The sequence below is a fragment of the Dipodomys spectabilis genome, unplaced genomic scaffold (assembly GCF_019054845.1).
Source record: "Dipodomys spectabilis isolate Male_0828 unplaced genomic scaffold, ASM1905484v1 ptg000098l, whole genome shotgun sequence".
In the NCBI taxonomy this organism is placed as follows: Eukaryota; Metazoa; Chordata; class Mammalia; order Rodentia; family Heteromyidae; genus Dipodomys; species Dipodomys spectabilis.
In genome coordinates, this window is record NW_024870775.1 from 5,705,864 (window position 1) to 5,727,259 (window position 21,396).

Genomic DNA, 21,396 nt, shown 5'->3' on the forward strand with positions numbered 1-21,396 from the left:
TATCATCTTTTTCTTTTCTTTTTTGGTTCTGGTACTGGGGCTTTGAACTCAGCCTCAGCTGCTGTTCCTTAAGCTTTTTCACTTATGGTTGGTGCTCTACCTCTTGAACCAGAGCTTTACTTCTGGCTTTTTGCTGGTTCATTGGAGATAAAGAGTTTCACAGACTTTTCTGCCTAGGCTGGCTTCAAGCCATGATCCTTAGGTCCCAGCCTCCTGAGTAGCTAGGATTACAAAGGTGAGCCCCTGGCATCTGGGTATTTATATCTTTTAGCAGAATGAATCCTTTTATCCAGCTTGCACACTTTGAAGTACCTGGTGCCCAGGCAGATGCAGAACTTTGTACTGTGGCCTTCTACTCCCACTACGCTGGGTTGCTTTCTCCGAGTTCTGTGAATTCCAGTTAGTATTTTCCTGGCTACATAATGTTCAAGGTAGGGCTGGCCTATTTCTCACTTGCACAGTTCTCATTTTGGGGTGTTTAGATGGTTTGCATTTCTTCCCATGATCAATTACAGGGAGAGAGAACAATGAGTTCCAAGTGCTGGCTTTAGGACGGCTTCCACGGCAGTAAGGTCAGGGCTCTGCTGGCCTTTAGGAGCCCTGTGGCTGCACCTTCCTCACTCTTCCAGCAGGAGGAAGGGGGTACAGGTAGCACCCATGCCCACTCAGTCCTGCAGTAAAGTTGGTGGGAGGCCACATTCGTGCTGCTGGGAGGCTAGCTATGGAGCCTCACAGTCCTGCCTTTGGGGATCTGTGAAATGACGGCTTCTCCCACTGTGAAATGATGTGTCCTGGGTGCTGGCTGGCCCAGGCCTGGTGCTGTATGGTCCCAGGGAGAGGAAGCAGCCATCCTCCTCCTCTGTGAGCAAGGCCAGCTTTGGTGTGCGAGCACAGGGCCTCCCTGAAGCGGCAGGCATGTTCTTCATCATTGAGTTGCCCCTCCTGCCCTGACATCCGGGTCTGCAGAGCCCATCCCACAGGTGTCCATAAGGGACACAGGATACCTCGACATTCCACGACACCCAGGGCCCCGTCGGAGGGACTGCAAAGCCAGGGCCTCCTGGCAGCGGCTACATGCACGTCTTCATCTTAATTTAACAAAAGGGCTTTTTGGTTTTGATTTGTTTTGGGAGACTGGGTCTTGCTATGCCCAAGTTAACCTGGAACTTGTGATGGAGCCCAGGGTAGCCACAAACTTGAGATCCTACTGCCCAAGCTTCCTGACTGCAGGGATTACAGGCATATACCACCCAAATAGCCAAAGGGTTTAGAAACCTGACATATATTGCCGGAGTTGGCAATCTCCTTATAGTTCTGTAAGAAATCTAACTTTCATGAAGTTATCATATTAGTGGAAAATGGAGAGTTCTGGATAAAGCAAATCGTTAGAAATCTAGACTACATATCAGCTAGATGGAATGGTTACAGTGTTTACGGTAAGAGTATCTGTCATCGGAAATGCTTGAGGACGTAACAAGGCTGAATTTTGGAATATTTGCTGGGGAGTGCAGCCAGGGAGGCTTCACCCATGGTGAACACAGGCTCTTCCACTGAGCACAGAAGCTGGGCATGGCAGTACATGCCTGAAATCCTAGCTACTCAGGAAGTGGACACTGCGGGGATCAAGGTTTAACATCCCAACCAAGAAGCTGGGCACGATGGCACATATCTGTAAGTCCAGCTATGTGGGAGGCACTGGTAGGAGACTGTAGTCCCAGCCCAGATGAAGCAAAGGTGAGACCCCCCCATCTAAAATATAATCTAAAGTAAAAAGTGCTGGTGGCGTGACTCATGTGAAAGAGCACCAGCTCAGCAAGACTGAGGCTCCGAGTTCAAACCCCCATACTGGGGGTTGGGGGAGCCTGCATGTGGGAGCATGTCAGGTTTTCTGATCATGTGACTCCTGGATTTAGGAAGCCCTGTAGGAATGGAAAGAGATAATAGTAAATTAAATCACCATGTTCTGTGCATGCGTGCGTGCATGCATGCATGATGCTGAATATCAAAAGGTGCTTCAGCTCTCAAGCTGGGGGCGGCTCCCAAATGGAGGCCAAGGGCGTCGGCCACTGGGCCTGTCCACAGCTGGGAGGGGGCATGCTGGTGGCCGCGCTGCGCTCACCTCTCCCTCTCAGCGAAGTCATCCTGCAGCTTCTGCCCGCGCTCAAGTGCGATGGTCTCTGCCTGACTCCTCACTGTCTGCTCGTACTCTCGGATCTTTTCCCTCAGCGCTTTGATGGTCACCTCTGCGCAGGAAGGGAGGGAGGACAGTCAGGTGGGCGGCTCTACCCTGGGAGGAACCAGATCCCAACCTAGGGGACGGGCGTGTGCTTTAACTTGAGCTGCTCCAAGGGCAGTGTCTGTGGATCTGCATCCGTGGAGCCTCCCACTTCCCCCCACCCATGCCAGATGGAGCCTGGGCAGCACTCAGGACACTGCTGGGAAGGAAGGAGGGCGATTCACTGTGGATAAGCAGTTTTTGGAGTGGAATCAACTGTCTCTGGACCTCGCCATGCAGGGAGGAAAATGTGGGCATTGAGTGATTCAAGTGTCACCTCCTTCTGGCTGGGGATCCACCCTGAGGATTGAGTGCTAGGGGACCCAGGCCCTGGCTAGGGACTCTGCTGGGTGTGGGTGGGTGACCTGGACCTGGAAGTGCCCGGAGCACAGCCCGAGCACTGGGGCCTGCAGTGAACCCACCTGGGCCTGCAGCGAGCCTGCCATGCTGGTGGCCAAGGGCCCTAGGAGGGAGCCACGCCCCCAACCACGGCACTTCCGCTCCAGCCGCTAGTTCCTCCAACTGAGATCACCCGAGTAGGTGCAGCGAGGGGAGTGGGGCCCCACTGGGACCTGCACAGGACCCAGGGCTGAGCGGTGTCTGGCCTGGCTATGAGCCAGTGGGGACTCAGGGGAGCTGGGGTGGGGGCTGGGCAGCTGGCAGAGCTATGGTCTTGGACCTGAGGGCCACCCTGTGCACTCCCACCAACATTTGTGGGTCTGGGCAGGAGCAGGAGACCCAGAGCCCACGCAGTGTGGCGATTAAGCTCAGGGCTTCGTTAAGCAAAGCAATTGGCCTTTCCCATTGGGTGGAATTTGAGGGTTCTCGGGTGAGAAGGCAGAGTTAAAACCAACAGCCCTGCCGGGCCTTGGAAGCAGGTGTGGGGACACCCAGACTGTGGGTGGGCGGTGTGAGGCTCCGGGATGCCATCCTTGGACAGGACCATGTCAGACAATGGCGCTAGCAGCGCTCTTCCGAGGCCCTGGCCCAGGTGCCTGTGTGGACGCTTGTCTCCACAGCACTCGGGCCCCTCAATGCCACATCCATACTTTGTTCCTTCTGGGACATCTCAGCAGATGGGGTCACATCGGCCTCCCATGTTCCCTGCCACATGCAGGAGGTGGCAGAAAGGATAAGGCACTTGCTAGGTATACCCCAAACCCATCATTATGAGGTCCACAGCCCACAATGTGGAAGAAACTCTCTGCTCTACCTTCTTAACCACCTGCACTACTGCCATGTTGAAAATAAGCCACGTCTACTGCCCTTCCCACACAGGAGCCTGGAGGCCTGGAAGGCCTAAAGGAAGAAAAATTTCTGGCAAAATGATGTATTTGCTGGGGGAGGAGGGGTCTTCTAGGGCTTCTTTTCCTAGGTCTTGCTGTAGGTTTTGTTGCATAAAACCCCCAAGAGGCCTCTGAGAGAGATTGTCCCACACATGCTCGCTGGCCAGGACCAGTGGGGCTCCAGCAATGGAAGCGGGGCACGCAGGGTGAAGGGAAAGAGGCACATGTAGCCCATGGCCTCCCCCACGGACCTCCAACTACAGAAAATGCAGAGCAGACGTGGCTCCCTCTCAGACAACCTGCTAGGTGCCTGGACTGTCGCTGCTGGGCTCTTTCTGAAGACCTTCTCTCCAGGGAGAGAAGGTATAGAAGAATACCAGCTTGAACCCAGCACTCAGCAGGACAGAGCTGTCCTTTGAGTCCCTGGCAGTGCACTGGCCATCTCCCCATCCTCCTTGCACACCCCTGCTGGCTGGGGGCTAGACCACAGCAACTCTGCACCTGGGCTGGCTCTTTCTACATCTTCCTCCTCTTTCTGGATCCTTCCATGGGCAGCCCCTTAATGTTGTAGGGCGTTTCCTGCTGTTTCTCATCTGTTCTCCGAGCAGGTTAAAAGGAAGCCTAGGGAGGAGCGAGCCAGCCAGTGCCACGCCCTCCACTGGCCTCCTGCCCACAGGTCTCCAAGGAGAACACCCAGGCTAGGCTCAAGGGCAGTCAGATCGACCGCAAGCTTTCCCCTGGACAAAGGAGCTGGGTAGCCCGGGGGTTCTGGAGACATGGCCTTTGGTGCAGTGTGAGGGGATGAGCCAGGCCACCTTTGCCCTCTCTGCCGGGAGAAGACAGGCTGCGTGCTTTCATGAGATTCCCTAATGAGTAGGTGAAGCCGGCTGGGAAGGAGGATGCGTCTAGTCTGGGCCTTAATGGATCCGCAGCAATTATTGAATGACTCTGTGTGTGTGTGTGACCCTTTGATCAGGGGCTGGCTCCCTGACAGGTGTCGCCCGCAGGCAACACACCAGCCTTTTAAGAGGCAGACTCAACCACGTGACAGTCCAGGAGGGATTTTCAAAGAATCCTGATCAGCCTCCACGGAGGGCAATAAAATCCCATGTAACTATTGTGTGGAGGCAAAAGTTTGACTTCTCAGTGCTCAGCATTATCATTATCTCTCTTTAACAACTCTGCCTCTCACCCCACCCAGGTTCATGACGTGGCTGACAATTAAGAGCTAGTCCCAACAGAATGGGAAAGGCAATTAAAGAAAGAAAGAAAGCAAGAGCCAGGGGCTGGGTGAGGCGCACAGGGTCCACCAACCTTGGTTCTTGACTCCAGCAAATTCCTTGTTGTACTCTTCAAGTGTTTCCCGAAGTTTCTGGTTCTCTGTCTCGATGTCATGCAGGCGTTGTACTTTGAGCTGTAGCTGTTGCCCTAGGTCCAGAGCTGGCACGGGATCTGCAGGGCAGGAGGGCACATGTCAGCCCTCTTGGGACACTAACCCATGCCCAGACAGAGTCCTGGGGGACGCCTCCTGCAGGCCCAGGAAGTCACCTCCCGCAGGCCGCGCTGGGGCCTCGAACCCCAGGGTCCTGGCTGCTTGACAGAGAAACGACTCTTCCCAGCATCCTCACATATGGAAAAGGGGTTGGAGACAGCCCTGGATCCACAGGGATTTGCTACTAAGAGAAACTTGGCTGGCAAGGGAGGGAGTCCTCCCTGGCTCATCCTCCTTGGTTCCTGAGCTGCCCATGGGCCCAGGGTCCAGACTGGAAACAAAGAAGGCTCGAGAGCACGGGACATCTCACCAACATTGGGAAGGAATCATGTGATAGGAGGGGAGCTGTGACTTAGGGGATGCAGGGCCAGGCCCAGGGTTCCCTGGCTGAGCGTGGGAATACAGACTCAAGCCTGCCAGCTCCAAGGGGCTATCATCCATGGCCTGTAGGGTCAACTGATGGAGACACAGAAGCATCTTTGGCGTATGTAAGCCCAGGCTACCATATCCTGCTGTTGAAAGGTGCCAGGAAAAGCCAGGGGTGAGTGGCTGTGAACCCCAAGATTGCAGAGCCCACAAAAGCATGTCTGGGCACCCAGAAGCTCCAGATGACAACACCGAGAGCAGAAGGACATCAGAGACAGGCCTGAGAGGCCGAGGCCAATGGAACAGGACACATACCCACGTTAACACGTCTGTGAGATTTCCCTGCTTAGCACTGGAGCAGGTCTGGTGGTTCTGGGCTTTGAACTCAGGGCCCTGAGCTCATCAGGCAGGCACTATTCCACTTAAACCACACCTTCAGCTCCTTTCTCATTTTTCTTTATTTTGTGTTTAGATAGCCTCTTAGATTGTGGTCCTCCCACTCCTGTTTCCCAAACAGCTGTGATAACAGGCTGTGCTACCATGCCTGGCCTTTTAACACTGGATTTGAACTCATGGCAACTGCACACGTGGCAGGGGCTTCCCAGAAAAAGGCAGACAGACATAAAATATCCCTCTGCCTCAGCTGGACCTTCCTCTTTCCTCCTGCAGCCTGCAAGGCGGTGACAGTCCACCTGCTGGGCTCTGTGAGAGGAGAGCGCACGGGCTGAGCAGGGCCACTGAGTGTGTTTCCAGCCAGGCGCCAGCCTCACTTGGGAGATGGACACAGAGTTTGTCTGCTGTCGGGGAATGTGAAACACCACGCAGAGCATCAACACGGGTTTATATTCAAGTGCGCTCTTCCATCTTCCCATGCTAGAGTCATTAATTTTTCAGACCACCCTAGGTTCCTGGAAGCAAGGGAGGAACGGGGCTACAGTGGCTCGGCAGGCGTGTCCACCAGGAGCCAGGAGATTGTTAGACATGGCGCTGTCTGTGCAGAGTTTATAAGAGGCGGCCCCAGGACCTGGGTGGGACCCATGCTGGAGCTGCAGCCGCAGCCCCAGCCCGGAGCGTCACCACCAGCACCCACCCAGTCCATCAGCCGAGCCCCCACTGCTAGCCCCCATCTCCACCTGCGTCCACAGCCACTGACGGTTTCTCTTTCTCATTCCTGGCTTTTCAGGGTGATTTGAATCAGTACTCAAATATTTATGTTCAAGTTGATTTTAGAAGCTATTTTGGGGGAGATTGTTCTTCTAAACTGTGAGTGGTAATAACAAAAAGACAGATTTCTGAGAACAAGGTGCAGTGTTTGCCTTCCTCCTCCTTTTAAGTAAATTTCACTGTCTTCCCACTGGCACCAGTGGTTTAAGCCTGTCATCGTAGCTAGTCACAAGTTGGAGATCTGAGGATCCTGGTTCAAAGCCAGCCAAGGTAAAAAAGTCCATGAGACTTTTATTTTCCATGAATCATCAAAAAGCCAGAAGTGGCACTGTGGCTTAAGTGGCAGAGGGCCATCCTTGAGCACAAAGCTCAAGGATAGCACTTAGGCCCTGAGTTTGAGCCCCAGGACTGGCACGCGTGCGCATGCGCACACACACAAACACACACACACACACACACACACACACACACACACACACACACACACACACACACACACACACACACACACACACACACACACACTATCTTCTTAGGAAACTTTCTGTCCTTTTCTCCCTTCACAGCTTCATGCCAGGCAAATGGCTGCAAAGAAATGAGCAAATGGCTCATCAGCTCCTCTTATCCCAGGTGTCAGCCTCCTGAGTAGCTGGGATTACAGGCAGAAGGCACCAACGTCTAGCTAGGACCCACTAGGTCTGCTTTGGGAGAAAACCACAGCTTCCCTCCCTTGATTCTGTATGGAACCAATGACACGTGGAAGTAACGCACAAATGATCAAATTGCCAGAGCACCATTCTCTAAGTGAAAATTCTGGCAATCTCCTCATTATTCATTATGGCGTCTATATTTAATTTAACACAATTAAAGGTTAATGCCAAAGCAGCAAATCTGGTCCCAGCATGAGGAGCTGAGCATTCAAACATGCCCGCGAGCTCTGCCTGTGATTTGGTCTCTGCGCGGCTGGGGGACTGAAGGCCCAGTGCGTTTGAGTATTGTTTTGGGATATGAAAAAGGCCTTGCTAAAGCATCTCTTAGGCTTAATTTTTTATTACGTGTATTAAAGGAACAGCTAATTACCACATGGCGATGTAATGGCTCTAGCATGTTTGGGCCAGAGACCAAAACAATGAATTTCGGTGTTCCAGATCCAGCCTGCCTGTGGATCTGGGGAAAGTCACAGCTCTTTCTCAGTCCCATTAATGATTTCTAGCCCTATTTAGGCCCCACTCAAGCACTGTCAGGTCAGACAGCGTGCAGAACCTCCAATCAGGGAAGAGGCATCACAGAACACAGCCAGGTGTCCAAGAGGCGCACCCAAAGTCCAGAACCCCCTCCCAGCCTCCTCCAGTCCCATGTGGTAAATCGGCAATGTTTTATGATCACTTCACAGTTTAGTCTTGAGACATACTCTGAGGTGTGACACAAGACTCAAAGATGATAATTACCACCAACAACAAATAGCATCACCTGCATTTCTTTAGTATCTTTGCTAAGGCCACAGGGCACGATCTCATTAATTCCAGATACCCCGTGGAGGCGGGAGGGCACGTTGCGTGTCAGGAGCCAGCCATGCAAACAGGTATGCAAAACCATAATGAAGAGTGAGCCTTCCCAAAAGGCAGCCAACTCAATGACATTGACTGTTCAAGTGCTGATTTACTGAACAACATTCTGCTTGGGGAGAGGCTCCGGGGGAACCCCAGGCCACACCATCAGGAGTCAGCCTCAAAGAAGCGGGGAGCAGGAGCAGCAGGACTCCAGTCCAGGCTAGCCTGGACGACAGGGGCAGAATGCTACTAAAAAGAGTAACTAAAGCAGGGGTCATGGCTCAAGTGGAAGAGCATCTGCCAACAAGCAAGAGGCTTGTTTCTGCCCCAAATGGGGGGCAAGGCGGGGGGTACAAACAAACCTTGGAATCATCATGCTGTCGCCAATAATTAACCATCTACCTGAACAAACTCAAGAAACAACAAAATCCAGATGCTAACATTCACAAAGTTTTATGCTGGAAGCGGGAAATAGGTGTGGGTCAGTCAATATAAATGAAAGTATAAGCCAGGCATTGGTGGCTCACACCTGTGATCCTAGTTACTTAGGAGGCTGAGATCTGGAGGATGATAGATGACTAAAGGTCAACTCAGAAAAATTCAGGCAAATTCCATCTCCAAAATAACCACCAAAAGGCAGGGCATGATGTGTGATTCAAGTTGTAGATTGCCAGCTGTGAGCAAATGAGCTAAATGAGTGAGAGTTCAAGCCCCGGTATCAGCCAAGAAACAAAAACCAACAAAAAACACTTAAGACAGTGTTAAAGCTTGCTCAATGATTTAAATAAAAGTCTACACACTTGTAATAAGGGGAGGATTTGGCAAATGAAGAATCGAATGAATTCTACAGCTTAAAATGCAATATCTGAAATGAAAAAAAAAAATAGCAAATTGGCCTACTGACAGAAGATACACTGCAGATTTAAAGGTCAGTGAATTCAAAGACAGTCATAGAAACAGTCTGAATAAAAACGCAGAAAGACTGAACCAAGAAGCAAAACCAAATGGCTAAGAACAAGAATAAGAATATAAAATCAGAAATGGCCAAGCAAAAAAGTTTATAAAGGTAGGAGAGACCAGGTGTCCTCGCCAAAATTAGTCCTGGCACAGAAAAATCAATTCCCTCATTCCCACCCCAAAAAATCCACTGGTAATTTCATACCCAACAAAGCCCAAATCAAAAGCTAATGGGATTCACTTCTGGTGCCCACGACACAAAGTGCTCAGGAAATCCATGGATGGGGTGGAGACCGGAAATTGGGAACCAAGGGGTAAAAAGACACAGTTGCCCCAGTTTTCCTTTCCTTAATGGATGGGGGGGGGGGTTCTCTGAAGCCTAAGTGGCAGCAGATACTGACAGGTGACAGGTGTGTGGCCGTGAGAGGTAACATCTGACAGAAGCTGCCATAACCCAGCGTTCACAGAAAACTGGCATGACACTATAGACATGCCTGCTTCCCACCCAGAGGAAACCACAGAAGCCAAACACAGACAGGGAGAAGATTAGATAAAATAAAAAAGTACTCGATACTGTAGATGGGTGCCACTGACTCACGCCTGTCATCCTAGCTACTCAGGCGGCTGAGATGTGAGGATCATAGTTCAAAGCCAGCGCAACAGGAAAGCCTTATCTCCAAGGAACCACTAGAAAACCAGAAGTGGCGCTGTGGCTCAAAGTGTTAGGGCACTAGCCTTCAGCAAAGCCCATGACTGGCCCCTACCCCCTCCAAAAAAAAATAATTCAGTGAAAAGAAAGTAGGAAAAATATAATCAACACAACAAAAAACTCAAGACAAACAGAAATTGAGGCAAGAGACTTTACAGAGTCCAACGCTGACTTCACTAGAACACTATCCACAATTACACTAAATGTAAACGAGCTAACATTCTAGTTCAAAGGCAGAAGCCAGGCACAGCTGTTAAGATTCTAAACTCCCTTTTTGGTAATCACTAGCACAATGAGGTATAAAAACCTAACATTAAGATAGCAAGAGACTGGGAGAGCATGAGGAAGCACCCAGGCCAACGTCCCAGGCCTGTGCCTGTGCCCTGCCTGTGGGCCAAACACACAGAACTAATATGAGACTCGGGAAATTTCACAGAACCAAAGTCATACAAAGCACATTCTTTGACCAGCAAAGAATAAAAAAATGTCCTAGTTGGGTGCTGGTGGCTCACACCTGTAATCCTAGCTACTCAGGAGGCTGAGATCTGAAGATCACGGTTCAAAGCCAGCCCAGTCAAGAAAGCCTGTGAGACTCTTATCTCCAATGAACCACCAGAAAACTGGAAGTGGCGCTGTGGCTCAAAGTGGTAGAGCACTAGCCTTGAGCTGAAGAGCTGAGGGACAGTGCCCAGGCCCAGAGTTCAAGCCCCCCAGTTGACAAAAAACAAAAAAACAAAAAAACAAAAAACCCCAAGATCAGAACATGGAGTAGGAACCCACCAAAAATTCTACAGACGTTCAAAATGAAAAAAATCTTGCTTGTGGCTGATGCTCTACCGCTTGAGCCATGCACACCTCCAGTCTGGTTTGATAGTTTCTTGGAGTCTCAAGACTTTTCTGCCTGAGACCCTGTCTCACATTCTAAGATCCAGCAGAAGGCTTTAGATACATGAAGCACTAACTACCTAGCAGAACTGATGATCAGGAAACCTAAGCTCAAACCACAGGGAAGACACGCACAGTCACGAGGACTCCTAAAACTTGGCAGTGCCAGTCGGTGTCGGGGACATGGACCAACTGGACTGCTCCTGTTCCTTGCAGAAGGATGTAATGGCAAAAGGACTTTGTGAAATGATGTGATGGTGTGGTATTTCTTACCAGCCTCATGTGTGGACACCCTAGAGAAAATCCCAGTCTCAGGTGCCTGTGGACAGCAGGCCATGTCCACACAATAACAGCCCACAAAGGCTTGTGGTGCTTCCTCCACAATGACCCCAAACCAAAGAAATCTGTGTCCAGCAAACATGGCTGGGGTGGCCCTCTCCATGCAGGGAAGGGTATCCGGACACCACGGGGGGAGAGTGACATCCTCCCATAGCCCCATGATGCCCTTGACTTCACAATCGCACCAAGGCTCATGGGGTGCCAGGGAGGGATCCGGGCAGGCCAGGTGATCAGAAGGAAAACAGACACAACTCTGGTGCCAAGTGGCAAAGCCAGGCTGGTCAGTAGGCTCAGCGGCGTCTCACTGGGTCAGGGAGGTCTGCCACTAGGCCAACCCCTGTGCATAGCACACAGAACAAGCAAATCCCACCCCCACTGCAGAAAGGTCACTGGTGCCAGGGCTTGGGGTCACCAGGGACCGCGAAAGGTGACCCCATTCTCCCATCTTCACCTTATCAAACACTATATTCAATGTGGGCGTGACCCCTCAATAATGTGAATTTAACATATAATTTGGGGGTGGAGGTGAGGCTCAGAGGGATCAGACACACACTTGCCCAGCACCTCAAAATCACGAGCATACGTGTATGTATTTTTTTCCAAAGAGAGCAAATAAATTTCTGTGCTGTTAATAAAATATTCTAATTCCTTATTAATCTTTCTCAGCCTCCTTCATCTGTTTTTAGATTGATATAGAACTTAGTTTACAACTATAATTACACATGTGCATCATATAGATACACACTGGGACTGGAAGCCCATAGCTCTTTCCCCTGGGCGCCATGGCCTGGGGCAGCGGGTAATCGCTGGTATGGACAGTGCTCTGGGCCGGTGGGGCGCTAGGAGGGTGCGGGGTGGGGTGGGGTGGGGAGGGGGTGGGCCGGGCAAGGCAGTGGCTGTGCCAGTGCGAAGGGCTGGGTGACAAGGACTCACTGACAGAGGACCCCTCAGGTGTGAAGAGCATGAGAAGACTGACAGCTGTGAGGGTGGCCAAGATGCCCTGCATGTGTGGTGACATCACGCACAGTCCTGGAGGGTAGAGGTGGTGTGTGTGTGTGTGTGTGTGTGTGTGCACTCTGGTGGTCCTGAGCTCGTGGGAGTTTTAGAAGTCTCACTGGCAGAGTTGCATATGCACACCAGGAGCTGAGAAGGGGGTCTGGCAGCGACGAGGGTCTGCAAACGACCCCTGTAGGGATCCACTAGGGACTGGACCTCTGTGGGCACCCCTGGTGGCAGGGGCAGATGTGGGGTGGGCATGTGACTGCACGCTCTTGTCAACCTAGGCACTTGGTCCTCTGGGACTCTCTGGCACCAGTGTCTGGCCTGGGGTCCCCTGGCCGGATCCTAGGAAGCTGGCATGCCCCATGAAGTGCAAGAGGGGCGGGCAGAGGGGCCTGGCAGGGTGGGCACAGCGTGGCTCTGCTCTGGCTGAGGCTATGCTAAGCTGGGGGAGGCTGGAGATGGTGGCAGGCGACCCTGTGGGGACCAGCCTGACTTCACATCGAGTGGGCCCAGAGGCCCCATCTTAACAAACCCAAGGCCCGTGTTGGCAGAGCTTGCAGTGCCACCAGCCCGCCGATGAATGTGCCCCTTGTGCGGACGGCCCCGGCCATGACATCACAGTGCGCCAGACGCTACTTTTAGCCTGGGCACTCTAGGCTAATGTAATCATACGATTACATAATTAACCCAGCTGTCTCATTAAGAAAATCAACTGGAATTCAGGGCATAATTAGTCATACAGCAATTAGCATGGTGATGAGCGACTGATGAAGGGCTGCCTGGATACCCAGTGCCAGGACCACCCCAGCCATGGTGGCATGGGGACCACGCACCCCGGGGAGAGTTCCCCGAGTCACCCGGAGTTCCACTCCCAGCACCGTCATCTGTGGCCTGGCGCAGGGGGGCCCCAGGGAAGGCCTGAGACAGGCTGCAGGGGGAAGCTGGTGGCAGGGACACAGATACTGCATTCTTCCACAGTAACAGCTAGCAAACTGTGCACCCCACCAGTTCTGGGGCTGCTGGCTAATCTGGTCAGGGCAGGTGGAGAAACCGCCTGGTCTCGGATTCCCTGGGAGGCCAGGCAGGGAGTAGCTGCCACTCAGGACTGTCCCTTGTTCCCTGAGACCTGGGGATCTGCTCCAGGCCCAGAAGCCCCAGGGAGGCAGAGGCAGAGGCAGCTGCGCATCTGTGTGCAATGCACTGGCCTTTGCTTTGGGGCGCAGCCCTGGTCCCCTTTGTGCCCTGTTTCAGTGTCTGGGTTGATCCTTAACACTAAATGCAAACACCGTACGAGGGCATATTGGCATATTGGGCGTGTGTGCGGGCGCCTGCTCGGCCACTGCAGTCACACAGGACTCCCTGGAGGCCCAGGGGCACCGGGTCTGGCATGCCAACACCAGGAGACCTGGAACACATGGACTGGAGTGCCCTGCGACCAGGCTGGAGCAGACACATTCCCACAGTTCTGGAGCATGCTTTGTAACTGAACTGGAAGGTTCTGAACGGGAGGCCGAGCAGGGGCAGACAGGGAAGAGGAAGAGCGAGAGGACAGCGTTTTCTAATTCTAGCTCGTGGTGAGCCCCTGCCAGAAAGTAACAGGCAGGGGACTGGAGTGCTGATCTACTCTCACGGCGCCCTTAAAACGGACTTCTCCAAAAGACGAGAGCCCCCTCTCCTCCTGCGCTCCCAGGATGGGACTCTCCCCAGGGGAAGGGGCTTTCTGAACCTGAACCAGGCCTTGGAGTTCTGGAAACACAATGGCCTACCAGGGGCTCTGCTAGCCAGTCTGGCCTGTGGCGTGGATGTCCATGGGCCCGTGTCCCATGGAAATCAGGCGACAGTCGGTCGTGACACCATGGGTTGGAGCTCCATATTCCCTTAGTTAGTGACCATTTCACATCAGCAGTAAAACGTTCCTTAAGACATCAGACTTAAAGCACACACTTCCAGCATGGCTTTAGGCTGTGAAGGTTCGCGTCTAGAGGAGGCAAAGTGCACGGGAGCCAGGAGTCAAACAGGATTCTCACACAGGAATCACACAGCCACATGCAGCCAAAATTCTTCCCACGATCCGAGAGACAGCAAGCTGTGTGGCAGCAACCCAAGGCAGTGGTGCTGCCAACTGTCCTTTTCTCCTAAGAACTCGTTCCTTAAAAGTGATTGCTGCAACCGGGCACCTGTAATCCTAGCTACTCAGAAGGCTGAGATCTGAGGATCGCAATTTGAAGCCAGCCCAGGCAGGAAAAGTCCGTGAGACTCTAATCTCCAATTAACCACAAAAAACAGGAAGTGGCACTGTGACTCAAAGTGGTAGAGCGCTAGCCTTGGAACAAAGAGCTCAGGGACAGTGTCCAGGCCCTAAGTTCAAGCCCCTTAACCAACCTCCCCTCCCCCCCAAAAAAAAGAGAAAGACTTGTTAGATGCTGGTGGCTCATGCCTGTAATCCCAGCTACTCAAGAGGCTGAGATCTAAAGATCCAGGTTCAAAGCCAGCCTGGTTAGGGAAGTCTAGGAGACTTTTATCTCCGTGATGCCCAAAAGCTGAAAGTAGAACTGTGGTTCAAGTGGCAGAGCACCAGCCTTAAGCAAAAAGCAAAGGGACAGTATCCAGGCCCTGAGTTCAAGCACCAGTACTGGCACACACCCAACCCACTCATCCCTGCCCCCCAAACAAAACCCTACTGTTACTGAGATGTTTCTGGGACAGAGATATCACAGTCCTGTCTTACACACATCTATGTCTCTTGCAAATAGTCAAGTGACTCAGCTGGTACCTGCCATGCACTAATAAGAGCCATTCAGAAACTTAGATCACAAGATGATTACTGTATTGGTTTACGCTGTCCCCTCCCTGCTGGGGAAATAAACACATCCCCATTGTCAAAACTCTGAGAACAAGAAGAGAGGAGTCACCCAGAGAGGTTAATGGCTGGCAGATTATGCATTCCACCCTAACTTTGCTCTGAGCCCAGGAGAATGGCAGCTCCCAGGGGCCAGAAGTCCTGGAGCAGTTGCAGCTCTCCAGAGGGCTGTGTTGCAGGACAGACGGTGACGTGGGGTGTGGGACTGCTGGATGTGAGGGGCAGGAGGAGGCCGGCTGAGTCCTGGGCTGTCCTTGGGATGTGCAGATCTGGGGCTGCGGGGGAGTGTGGGGCATGTCAGCACCAGTGTGGCCCCACGAACCGCACCTGGACCAGGTGGTGGACACTGCCAGTGTGAAGTGGACAGCGATGCCATCCAAACCTGGAGGTAGAATGGTTTCCTTGTGAATCCTCACATCATCTTCCACGAGGGAGGGGCAGAATTAGGCATTTCCCCACATTTCCATTGGGCTTCTTTTTAGTGTTTAAATCAAATGAAGCCTAGTGAGCAAATACTCGAGAAAAGAGCAGACTTAGCTGAGCCCAGGCAGATCTGGCCTATCTCTTAAAGTCCTTCACCTCTTCGTGCCAACTGAGTCTATCCTTCCTCCTAAATAGAATTCAACTGCCCCAAACCAAGTGTCCTATTTCTTCCCGCCCCCCCACCTTGGACCCCTTTTTAGTCCCTTGTCTAACCTGTATTCAGGATGACCCTTTTGATCCACAGATCTGGTCATGCCATGTCCCTGCTTAAAACCCAAGACAAGGTTCAGGCATGGTAGCGTATACCTGTAATCCCTGCCATGTGGGAGGTGGAGATAGGAGGATCTCAGAAGGCTGGCCCAGGGAAAGTGTGAGGAGGCAGGGTCTGTTCTCAACACACAGCAGCAGTGGGAGAAGGGGGTTCCTCAGGCACCCCCAGCGATAAGAGGTAAGGAGCATGAGGTTTGGGAAAAGAGCAGGGCTGGGTTGATGCAGGGCATTTCTGATAGTGGCTCTGAAATGCTCTCCAAATTGACTGAGGAATGAAGAGTGTGCCGCAGGCTAGCGGTGCGCACGGTGCATGGGGGCTATCTTCACTACCATGTGTTTGAGTATCTGGTCTGATCTTTCACACGGAGGAGTTCTGAAAGACTGCCCCTGGATCTGGGTGAGTGAGGAGGAGTAGGGCGCACAAGTGCAATGTGAGAGGCCGGAGGGGGACAGCCTGGAGGACGGGGAGAGCCCTCACCCAGATGCCAGCCTGACAGCTGTTGGACCAAGCACGCATAGCTGGTCACAATCCCATCTGTCTGGAGCAGGTCCTCGGGAGGGACAAGGCCCAGACGCCGAGTGCCACAGGAAGACCGTGCAACCACGGGAATCTCTAGATGACACCAAGTCAGAACGGGAGTTCAGAGAGCTACCACTGCGCATGCATCCTTGCAGCTGACAAGCTGTCTATAGCTCCTAGGCCCAGGATGCTTGTCCTCCGTGGGAGGGGCCAACCTGGGGATCATGGTTTCCTGCGAACAATGAACACCTGAGGTCTAACTCAGACCACCTGTTGAAGACATGCTTTGATCCACTCATTTATGCTGTCATTTGGCAAATCTCCATGGCACTCCTGCTGACTGGGTGATCCTAGGGAAACCATGAAGGAGGAGACTGCACTGTCTCTGTCTCTGCCAAGCTAGGGGAAACACAGCTGGGCCACACTGGGCCACATGGGGCTTTGGACTCTGCATGTGCCACAGAATGCACTCATGTGAAGACCATGGTGACATCCCTGGGTAAGCCACACACCTGGGACCACTGTCACCTGTGCGGCTACCTGCCAATCAGAATGCCATTAGCCAACCTATAACGAGTCGTCACAGAGGGAGAGCAGGTGTGGTGGCATCCATTTGTAATCCCAGCATTTGAGGCAGGAGATCAGAGGCTCAAGGCCAGCCTGGGCTGCACAGGGAGCAGGAGAGCAAGGAGAAGGCCAGAGAGAGGGAAGCCAGCCTGGGCCTGTGTCTGGAGCAGAGCTGCAGGGTAGCTGCAGGAGCCGGGCAGAGTAAGTGAAATCCAAAATGTTCTGGAGCAAATGGGCAGTGTGACCTCTGTCCCAGCATAGGCCACTGGTGCTCCAGCAGGCCACTGACTAAGGCAAGGATGCAGGAAGAAGGCAAACCGGCAGAAGCAGGTTCCCACGGGTCCCCCCAAGGGAGCCCGGGAGGCAATCCTGGATACCCAGGCTAACTGCAGGAGGCCTGGCATGTGTGTGCCAGGCTCCGAGCACAGGGCAAGGCTCTGCCCTTGAGGAAGTCTATCCAGGGGGACCAATAGCCAAGAAAAAAGAAAACAGGGCTGAGAAGGTGGCTCAGTGGTAGAGCGCTTGCCTTGCATGCCTGAGGCCCTGGGTTCGATTCCTCAGCACCAAATAAGCAAAAAGAAAAAAGCCGGAAGCGGTGCTGTGGCTCAAGTGGTAGAGTGCTAGCCTTGAGCTGAAGAGCTGAGGGACAGCACCCAGGCCCAGAGTTCAGGCCCCACGACCGGACCCCCCCAAAAAAGAAAAAAGAAAACAAAACCGGGCATGGTGGCACACACCTTTCATCCCGGGAAGTACAGGAGGGGTGGAAGGGGATCTCAATTCTGAATCTAGTCTGGGCAAAGTTGGCAAGAACCTATCTCAAAGACAAAATATAAACACAAGGTCAGGGAGTGTGGGTCAAGTAGTAGAGTGCTTGCATAGCAAGCACAAGGCCTGGGGTTAGATTTCTAGTGTAACAAACAAAGAAGGCCAGCAGCTTCCCAGACAGGTGAGGTGGGCGGGCATAGCCCCTCGTAGGCTCCCCTTCTGAGTCCTGCTCCCCACCAGGCTCCTGATTGGAGTCAGGTGGACCAGCAGGCTTCCTTGGGCTACAAGATCACGTGAGCAGTTACTATTCAACCAGAGCCCAACACACCAGAGTGCTTCTGGAGCCTGAGGCCCGCAGACAGGGACGCCAGTTGGCCCTGCCCAGCCAGGGGTGGTTGGTAAATGTGCAGCTATTGACCAGGCCCTTCCTGTAAGTCTGGCCACAAGATTACCTCATCTGGACCACTGTCAGACTCCCAAACACAGGTAGAGTGCTCCAGCCACAGCTGCGGCTCGAGTACCTGCACACACCTAGCCAGCAGAAACACTGGTAGGAGACGCGGGGCAGGCAGCAAGGGCTGAGGTGCATTCTTCTCGACTTTGGTATTACTACCATCTTAGTTAAACAGTGATTTTGGATGTCCTAGTCCCAAATGATAATTATGAAGGTAAATACATTTTTGGTTTCATATGACAAAAAGGCAGATATAAATAAATACCCGAATCAGGATCAAAATTCTATAAAATGACGTGTATGCACGGGTGCAGAGGGATATGGATGGCAATAAAACTACCTCTGTGGGATCTGTGGGAATTAAGACAGAAAAAAATTGGAGAAGCCAGGTGCAGTGGCTCATGCCTGCAAGCCTACTCAGGAGGCTAGGATCTGAAGATCATGGTTTGAAGCCAGCTGGAGCAGGAAAGGCCATAAGACTCTTATTTCCAATTAACCAACTAAAACCTGGGAGTGGAGCCGTGTCTCCAAGTGATAGAGTGCTAGCCTTGAGCAGAAAGGGGGAAAAAAAAAAAGCTTACAGACAGCACTGAGGCCCTGAGTTCAAGTCCCATTACCAACACACACACACACACACACACACACACACACACACACACACACACACACACACACACACACAGAAGACTTAGAAGACTTAACTAATAACCTGTCTAATGGTTAGTCAGCTAAGAAGTGCCACTAGGGGAGAGCCCTAGACCAACCTGACCTTTTAAGAAGGAACTGTAATGCTGAGTGCCAGTGGCTCACGCCTGTAATCCTAGCTACTCTGGAGGTTGGGATCTGAGGATTGAGGTTCAAAGCCAGCCCAGGCAAGGAAAGACGGTGACTCTTCACAGAGCAGAACCTTCCAGAACAGAACCCACAGAACCGGCTCATGAAAGAATGAATGCTCTGGAAGACGAAAACACTCTGGGGATCAAAGCCCAGGCTCCACTTTTCCCAGGAATCCTCCAGGCCTTGAGTCACTGTGGACTGACTGCCACAGTTCAGAGAGAAAGCTCCCAAACACTACCTTGCAAATCAGACAAGGCAAACGCCACCTACCGAACTGCTGTTACCAGAGGCACCAACGAACCCTGAGCTCCAAACAACGGAATCCATTCACCTTAGAGAAGCCTCCCTCAGTGTTCAGGAAACCTCTAGTCACATACAAACTCTTAAGGAAAAATCAAAAGACCAAAATTTAGTACCAAGAGCTGGATAAGCACCTTAGGAGACAAAAAAGTTAGAGCAAAGAAACCTTCTACTTCACAGATAAGAAAACAGATCCCAAGAGGGAAGGAACACCACTGTGACCCCTTCACAAGCCCAGGGCAGGATCTCTGGATCGCTCATCAGGGCAAATATCCAACCACAGTGGGAGAGGAATGGAGACAGTCTCCTCGTTGGCAGAGTTTGCTATCAGCTTTTACCCTTAACTGAAAGACTGTGCCAAGGCCATTGCTCCTGGGTGAGGCACTGCAGGTGCTCCACTGGTGGCTGCACCCTGCAGGCGGCCTCAGCAGCAGGAGGCGGCTCCCTGCCACACGCCGTATTGTAGAGACCGGGGTTTCTGTATTTGCAGAGCATCCTTGAACGGATGCGCTGGCTTTCCATATTTGCAAAGGCTGTGGGCACTCCCCTCTTCCCTGCTCCAGGTAGGGGAGAGGGGGCGGCTTGGACAGCTCATGGAAGCCAGAGGGGACATGGTGCCCTGGCAGCAGGCTGGCCAGAGCCCAGCTTACCTGGAACATCAATCAGTCTCTTGTAGACGTTGAGGAAGGCTGCCTCCGCCTCTTTGCTTCTTTTACTTAGTGCATCAATCTGCAAGAGAGAAAAGAAAAACCAGGCACTCAGCGTTTGTCAAGGGGTAATTTAAAAGTCATTAGGTAGCGAGTGAATCCCACAGCAAAGCGAGCCCGGGTCTCCTCGTGGGCGCCTCCCACCCGTCTGCAGGCTCAGGAAGAGGAGACAGTGGGTGGAGCCGGTAGTGCCACCCCACCGGCTCAGCACCCTCGGGGGAGTCTGTGTGTTAGCCAGGCACTGCACCCCGGCCGTGACCACTGGCCAGGAGCACAGCCCTCGCGAGCAGTTGGCCAGGGTGGCCGGGTGAGAGCCAAAGCTCACGCCCAGAGCAAAGTGTTTCAATCTGAGGGTTCTGAGATCGGCTTAAGAATTTCACGAAGCAGCTGGGCAATAGTGGCTCACATCTATAATCTTTGCTACTCAGGAAGCTGAGTTCTGAGGATTGTGGTTCAAAGTTATCCATGATGAAAAAGTTGATGACTGCCAAGAAGGAAAATGCTTTTGGTCTCATAAGAGAAAAGGGTAGACATAAGAGACTCTTATTTCCAATTAACCACCAGAAAGCCAGAATTGGACATGTGGCTCAAATGGGGACTCATAAACCTTGGCAAAAAAGCCAAGCTGCGAGGTCCTGAGTTCAAGCCCCAGTAACGGCACAAAGATGAAGAAGATGAAGAGAGAAGAAAGCAGAAGGGCTGGGAATGTGGCTTAGTGGCAGAGTGCTTGCCTTGCATGCACAAAGCCCTGGGTTTGATTCCTCTGTACCACGTACACAGAAAAAGCCAGAAGTAGTGCTAAGGCTCAAGTGGTAGAGTGCTAGCGTTGAGCACAAGGCTCAAGGACAGTGCCCAGGCCCTGAGTTCAAGTCCCAGGACTGGCAAAAAAAAGAAAAAGAAAAAGAAAGAAGAGGAAGAGGAAAAGGAGGGAATGAGGGAGGGAGGGAGGGAGGGAGGGAGGGAGGGAGGGAGGGAGGGAGGGAGGGAGGAGGAATTATTAAAAGAAGAGGAAGAATTCTTTCATGAAAGCCAAGGGGCCCCATTGGGGGCAGGCAGGACATACACACGGGCATGTTAGGCATTTCCCATAGCCATGAAGAACCCGTGATGGAGGCAGCATGGTCACACACGGGAGCTATGGAAGTGAGGACATACTGTTGACTGGGCTGTGAGACACAGGAGGTAAGAAGGCCACTGCTGGAAGGGGGGTGTCTAGGACAGTGACCAGGACCTGTGTGTCTTGTTAGGTAAGCTGACCAGGTGGTGCTGGGTCCCCGGTGTGGCCCTGCCCCAACAGTGGACACTCATTCCAATAGTTTCCAGTGGCTGGATGACCTTGCAACTGTATTTAAACTGTGTAACATAATCGCCAAGAGCAGGGGTCACCTTTCACATCTGAGGTACCCCAAGTCCACACCAGCTCGGGGCAAGGAACTGTCTTCCTCCTGCCGCACACAGCCCAAGGCTGGCTGGCTCCAATGCCATTAAAGAAGCAAAGGATGAGGCAGCAGCCCATCACTCACTAAGGCCCAAGAGGAGCCACTTAATTAGGGAGGGGGAGCTGTGGAGGAGCGGGTGACATGAGCCGTCTTTATTTTTAAAATAAAA

General features: G+C 52.4%; 1 protein-coding gene and 1 long non-coding RNA gene across 8 annotated transcripts in view; one reads left to right on the top strand and one right to left on the bottom strand.

Annotated features, from left to right (window-relative positions):
- The window catches only part of Cux1 (cut like homeobox 1), a 256,975-nt gene that overhangs the window by 94,088 nt on the left and 141,491 nt on the right, over positions 1-21,396 (bottom strand). For all 7 annotated transcript variants that reach the window (XM_042686510.1, XM_042686509.1, XM_042686505.1 and 4 more), the window contains exons 4-6: positions 19,732-19,810; positions 4,876-5,013; positions 2,120-2,243 (exon numbers count right to left, since the gene is read on the bottom strand). In XM_042686510.1, the coding sequence (XP_042542444.1) occupies positions 2,120-2,243; positions 4,876-5,013; positions 19,732-19,810 (341 nt within the window). The remainder of the gene's footprint in view (positions 1-2,119; positions 2,244-4,875; positions 5,014-19,731; positions 19,811-21,396) is intronic.
- LOC122113528 lies at positions 165-21,114 on the top strand. The gene is made up of 4 exons (XR_006148449.1): positions 165-254; positions 310-315; positions 11,245-11,249; positions 21,105-21,114. It is a non-coding gene; the product is annotated as an uncharacterized LOC122113528 (long non-coding RNA).